A 6,716-nucleotide genomic window follows, 5' to 3' on the forward strand; every position below is an offset into this window, starting at 1 on the left:
CTCCACTAAATATATTTCTCTCAGTGTATAAAGAATAAGCAATGAGAGTCAGAGTGCCGAGTCCTGAGTCGCCCCGACAGTAGAACAACAAAATTAAGTCGGACATTTAGTTTGGATTATGGCGAGAGGAGTCGAAAGTCGAGCATTTCAGGCAGCTTAAATTGTACGAGTATTTTCTCTCTGCATTTCCATTGTTGCCTCTCATTGTTGTGCCGCCGCATCATCTGTCCGCCGCTGTTTTCGTCTCTTTTTATTTGTGTGTATTCTTTGGTAGTATTTTCTTGGATTATGCCTCACTTTGGGGTCAGAAGTTGACACGCCCAGGCATTTGCATAGGAACACAAAAGAAATCTCGACATCTTGAATCTCTAATTCCCAAAAACAAACGATTCAATGAGTGCCGTTCTGTTTCTGTTTCTGGTTTCCGTGGCGGAATATCAAAGAGGCGAAAATACTGGTAAAACTGTTCCAGAAATGTCGTCAGCTTTTAGGCCATTAAGGTGTCCTTTTTTCCACCGGCTACTGCTCAGGCTACGGCTACGGCTACCTAGCTATAATCTGTATTATAATTTCATTGCCAGACAGACATCGCACCTGTTACGCGCTCCTTAAGCCCAGAGTTTAGTTCGGGTTACACGTCTCTGCTCTGTCCGTTTGCCTGTCTGGAGGTGGATTGGAACGGATTGGGTTCTGCTCTCTGTTTTACCCGGCCTGGCGCTTGATTTTATGACCCTCATTAAATGCGCTCAGGTCGCAGGTTATTTCGCGTTCACTGCCGCCGCTGTTCGGAACACAAAAAAACTCCATTCGGCTGGACACAGTTTTCCATCGCCTTTTTCCTTCTTCGCTTACCTTTTGTTCACGCTGTGGGGTGCCACTGAAATGGGTTCTTCGAACCGGGATTTGTTCGAATTGTCTCGAGCGGCCGAGTCTCTGGCCAAGACAAATGGCCTGTGTAATAGATCAGCGGAATAAACGTGTAACAATGTGTTCAATCGAGCAACGGATCCCACTAATGGCTTGAGGTTCTCAGTCTCTTTCATTGCATTTAGAACTAGTTCGGTTAAGGGCTTTTGTTAAAGGAGGGTAATAAATTATACGACCATTCCAAAGGCTGAAATGAATATAGCGATTGGGTAAACGAAAATAATGAATTTCGATTGGAACTAGAAGCTATAGACAATGAACTGCGACTCATTGCAGGAAAGAATTATACAAATTATCATTAAATGCAGCCACTTGTTGTATTTCTGGCCAAAATATTGAAATATTTAGGATCCTCAATTCATTTGAAATGCAAAACTTTTCATAGTACGCAGAACTTTCGTCGGTTCAGACGGCGTGGCTCTGGCTTCCAATTTGTCTTTTACCACCCTTTTAGCGGATGGCTGGACGAATGGTAAGCGAGAATAATGTTGTTTAATGAATTTTTATTTGAGAAAGAGATGGCAACAAGGGAGAGAGAGGGAGAGCAAGAGACAATGATAGGAGAGCTGCTGTGTGAACTGGGGTGCTGTGTGGGTGCTCTTAGAGGTCATAAAAAGGGTTCACAGACGATTTGCTCGAATTAATTGCACTGCCATTAACGTAGCGACGTGGAACAGTGAAATTTCGGAAGGAAAAAGAGGAAGGAAGAAAGCGTGGAATAAAACCACGCAACAACGACCACCTCCCCTTTAAGCCCACACAATACCCTTGAAACCCTTACATCCTCTTTTTCTACATTAAATTGAGTTGAAATATTTGACTGAAATTTGTTTGTGCATACCCTTTGCCGTGGTTGTGGGTGTTATGTTTATTAGAAGACGGAAGAGTTTTGACCTACCAAATATTTTTCTTGGGAAACTGCAACAAAATTATTCTATGTAATGGAAAACTCTTTTGGTTGAGGAGATAATCGAATCTTAATTTTATAAATACCAGAGGGTATCAACCACTTCGCTCTCCCCAGTTGAATCTACATAAATTCGCTGAAATTGCAGAATAATATTTGTTTATTTGATTGTAATTTTCGTGTTCTCTTTTTGTTCTTTCATTTTGGGATCCGGAAATGTGAATTCAATTTAGGAGTTCTAAAAATACAAGCCAATAGGTTCTGGGAACTGGCGGCGTGCGGAGGGAATGGGTTCTCTTTTATTAATTAAGCCCGCTCATTAAACATAATCTGAACTTTTGAATTTTTGCAGAACTCAATAGGTATTTGAATAAAGTTCATTTGGTTTCAGTGGTCTTTGGTCTTTGGTATCAAATATATTCATGAATATGCTCGTAACTTCATTAAAAGTTTCTACAAATCGTAGGAGATCCGAGATGGCATATCTCTCAGATATCATTAGAGGAAGAACAAATTTGTATCTAGATATCATTAGGGGAGGGTGAACACATCTTAAAACAAGATCTCTGATCAATTTATATGCAGCTTCTACACCTAAACTATCGTTAGTGGGAGGAGGGAAAAAAACACCTAAAGATTCTACTAATTAAGTTCGGATAGCGCTATCTCAGCTCTCCCCTACCACAGAGATAGCCTCCACAAATCAATTGATGGATATGGATAACAAAAGAACAAGCTTCTGGGGCTCCAAAATAGAGACATCATCAAGGAGCGGACAGGAATGTAACGGAGAAGGAGGAGAGGCGTTGCCTCTGGGCGGTAGCCTCCCCATATAATTATCTACTACATCATATTCAAATGAAATGTTGAGAAATGCAATTAAAAATGCATAGAGAATATATGCCCCAACCGAAGGGAAAGAGAGTTCACTCAACTGTGGATTTGATTTCTTAATTTCGATTACCTAACACATCCCGAGAGGGCTCTAAAAACACGATAGAGAAAAAAAGGGCAGGGCCCTTCAAAACCCTAACCTCGGACACAAATCGAAAGAGAAGTTGTTTGACCAGAAGATGGAGGAGTACCCAATAGAAGGGGATATCATCTCATACTCAATCCAGTTAATCCCCCGCTTTTGTGGCACAGATCATAAAAACTACAAAAAATCAAACGAAACCCTTTTCTCCCTCAAAGTTCTCTCTCTCTCCGATCAATGGAATTTTTATTGTATCCGCTGTATCTTTATGGGCGTTTATTAATTACCCATCGAGAGGAGGCAGCAGCAAGGCATTGATTTTCATGGGACAGACGGGCGGCATCTAAAGAAGTTTTCGATGGATAAATGAAGGCAAAGGCTGCAACAGCAGCCAGCCTCTCCTCTACTCCTCTCTTCTCTCCGCTGGTAAATGACATTATCCAAAGGCGTTGAATTAATTTGTGTCTCCACAGAGAGAGAAATAGGAGTCGTCTTCCACAATCTCCTGAGTGTAGCGTCTTTCGATAAAGCGTTTAGTCCCCGCGTGATTGTCGTTTCTCCACTGAGATAAATCGTTTGTATTCCCCCTCTACCGGATTGTGCTTTCAACGCGGCAGCGGGCAAGCATTTCATTATTGATGATCGGCTGTCGGGCAAATGACCAAAAGCTAAAGATAAGAGAAACGCTCAAAGGGTACATTGTACATCAGAAGGCACTCCTCTCACTGTCTGTCTGTCTCTTGGGAGAATGAAACCTGAGAGAATGCAACCGAATTGCCGTTCGGCGTTCAGCGAGAGATAAGAAGACGTTGAAGAAGCTTCTGCCATTGGGGAAGGCCCTTTACAGAGTCTGTGGGATCTTAACTCCATAATGAGATTGACTTTGTGGTTCAGGTTTCCAGTGGAAGGCAAACGAAGGCAGCAAAGATGCTTGGGATGTGCCAAGGTTGATTTTTTTTCGGTAGGTGTGAATCTGCTGCGAGAAATTCCAGAGGCGATAAAGCGTAAGGTTTAAAAATTTAATTAAGCAAAAGCTGTGGCCCAACAGTAGTGCTTGGAGAACAGAGCAGGAGGCGGACACCAGAATTCTCTCTGTGTCTCTCTGGAGAAGTGGCAGGAGAAGAGCTTTAAGGATTGCAGCATTAAGTCCGTTGCCTTAATTGAATCCCACTTCGAAAGGCGAGAGAATGAGGCGTATCCTCGCAGATATTTTTGAAGCGATTTCTTAGGCATTAAGCTGATGATATCAACAGAAAAACAACGAAAGAGAAGAGTGGAAAAGGAGAGAGGAGGCGTCAGAACTGCTCTGCGGTTTGTCTCAGCGGATTAAAGTCTTTAAAGATAAAAGTTTCAACATAGATTCAACACCAGCGTATCTGACAGAGCTGCAAGCGCTTCAGATTATTGATACTCGTTTATTTATATGTGGAAATGATGAGCCAGCTATTGATTCTCACCTTTGGGGCATCAATTAATCGCCTCAACAATCACGAATTGCCTCATTTTCGTGGGAAAAATTATGCAAATATTTAACATTTCACTTTAAACTATCGAAAATCGTTCCCAAATCGTACAATCAATCAATTATCTTTATTTAAAATCTAAAATTACATTTAAACTCCAATTAAACTTCAAAAATCATCTTCAAAGTACTTGTCCCGATTGAAAAATGAACCAATGACAATGCGGCCGCTGAACTTGCGGCCACTCAGGGCGCCCAAAGCCTTCTCGCTATCCTCGATGGTGGCAAAATGGACATACACCTTGCCACAGCCCTTGGGGGGAGTGCCAGTGTCTGCACCTTTGGCATGGGGGCGTGGTATCTTGAGGCCAAGAACCTCGCCGAATTTGCTGCACTCCTGCTCGATGTCGGTGCGTATGTCCTCGTACTCCTCGTTGTCCAACAGCTCCTCCGGCAGCACCATATTGAGGAAGCAAAGCACTTGGGTGGCATTGTTCAGTGCCGTGGTGGCTGCTGCGAAGGAAGTCGCCACTATGCCGGGCACTTGAATGGGAATCTGCTGGGTGCTTGAGAAGCGACCGCCGGGAATGGAGCGTTGAACGATGAGGCGGCGATCGCCCAGCTGCATGCCATTGAGGCTGGCAATGACCTGCTCCGTGAGCGTTGGATCGATATACTCGAAGAACCCGTACCCCTTGCTGAGGTTCGAGGTGACGTCCTTGACCAGATTGAAGCCCCGAAGCTGGCCAAAGGACAGCAGCAGCTCCTTGATCTGCAACTCGTGCAGGCAGGTGGGCAAACCGCCAATGTAGATCTTATTTGGCGAATCGGGAACGAGATTTGCGATGGCCTGGCGGCCCACTGCACCTGCCACAAGGGCAGGGGAAACAGAGAGCTGCGACTTTCCAGCCGCAAATGAAGCCGATGAGGAACATCCGACGTTGACCACTGGATGATGATAGTCGTGTGGCCGTCGTATCTTCAGCAACTGTCCATGGAAAGAGATGCCATCAAATCTGGTAGCCTGCGTAGCCTCCTGCATCGAACGGAATTCAAGGAAGGCAAAATTCTTGTCGAGATTTGTCTGGCACGACAGCACTGCCTTGCCATCGAGACAGACCTGTCCGCCGCAGTCGTCCTCGACCAGCAGCAGCTGCTGATTGAAGAACTCCATCATCTCTTCGTCAGTGACGCCAAATGGGATGTTGCCCACGTAAAGGCGTCGCGCCTGGCGCGTCACCATAGCAATGGCCGCCGTGTCCGCTGTCGGCTGTGTGGGGGACAGAATGGGCGCCGAGATCTGGCCGCTGGCCTGCATGGCCTTGAACTGCATGGGAGTCACATGGGCATAGCCCTCTGGTGGCACATCCCACAGGCTGGAAACGCATCCACGGCGTTTTGTTGGATTCTTCAAGGGGACTGGCTTTGCCTTGTTCTGGAAAGTGACAACCGAACGGGTGGAACGATATCGGGTGATGGCACGTGAATGGGAGCGGGAACGGGAGCGGGAACGGCTACGGGAGCGTGAGCGGTGCTTGGAGCGTGAACGATTTCTGGAGCGAGGGCGCGTATAGCAGGAAACCGTATTTTTCGGCTTACTTCCACTGCGATATCTACGCGAGAGGCGTTGTTCACTTTTACGACCACCACCCATTGATAACTAGCTCTATCTCTCTCTATCTCTGTAGCAAGCTTTTTAGCTGGAAAACCACAAGATTTGTTGTGTGAAAATCTTCCAAAGAAAACAATAAGAAAATATCTTACTCGTCAAACAGCAAAAGAATTTTCACTTTCACCTTTTTTTTCTCGTGCTGACAGCTTTCACAATGATTTGCACATTTGTGTGAGGAGAGGAGACACAGGGTTGCAAGTGGTGAAGCTTCAGACCCTCTAGGGTTGTAGCTAACGATCAGGGCTGTGGCATTTCCGTTTGATTAATCGATTAAGAAATATCTTTGGCCAATTTAAACGACAATTAAGTCGTTTTGTTGTTGTATATGGAAATATATCCAGAAAACGTATCTGCGGGTGCACTATCAGCGAATAATCATCATCATTATTGTTTCATCGTCGCTTCAACGTTTTCATAATTTCATTTAATATCCGCTAATTAATTATAATTAATTGGCAGTCGGCCTTCACCCGCAGGCAGGCAGCTAGTCAGCCGCCGCCAACGTAGCCGTGGCATGAAAATAGCCAATTTGTTAGAGAGATTGAGAGAAGAATGTTGTCTCTCGCAATGTGTGGTCCATCTCTTGCCCCAGGGGGGCAGGGCTGGCAGCCACAGCAGGGAGATGATAGAGCGTCCAGCGACATTCCTTGGAAAGACACAACTTCATTGGGTTCCGATGGAGCAAGCGACTCAATTAATTCACATAAAGGCGACACAATAAAACTGTCAACTCGAAGGAGGATCTGGCATAATGAAGAGGGGATCGATCGAG

The 6,716-nt window shown here is 45.0% G+C and overlaps 1 protein-coding gene across 1 annotated transcript; it reads right to left on the bottom strand.

Annotated features, from left to right (window-relative positions):
- Window positions 1-4,431: 4,431 nt before the first annotated feature.
- On the bottom strand, window positions 4,432-5,974 carry LOC117890136 (splicing factor U2AF 50 kDa subunit). The gene has a single exon (XM_034794822.1). The coding sequence runs from the start codon at window positions 5,924-5,926 to the stop codon at window positions 4,442-4,444; it is 1,485 nt and encodes a 494-aa protein (XP_034650713.1). The 5' UTR covers window positions 5,927-5,974; the 3' UTR covers window positions 4,432-4,441.
- Between the last annotated feature and the right edge of the window lie 742 nt (window positions 5,975-6,716).

Source organism: Drosophila subobscura, chromosome E (assembly GCF_008121235.1).
Source record: "Drosophila subobscura isolate 14011-0131.10 chromosome E, UCBerk_Dsub_1.0, whole genome shotgun sequence".
NCBI lineage: Eukaryota > Metazoa > Arthropoda > Insecta > Diptera > Drosophilidae > Drosophila > Drosophila subobscura.

Bases quoted from the DNA above. Each gene is read 5' to 3' on its own strand.
- LOC117890136 (XM_034794822.1), bottom strand. From the start codon at position 5,926: ATGGGTGGTGGTCGTAAAAGTGAACAACGCCTCTCGCGTAGATATCGC.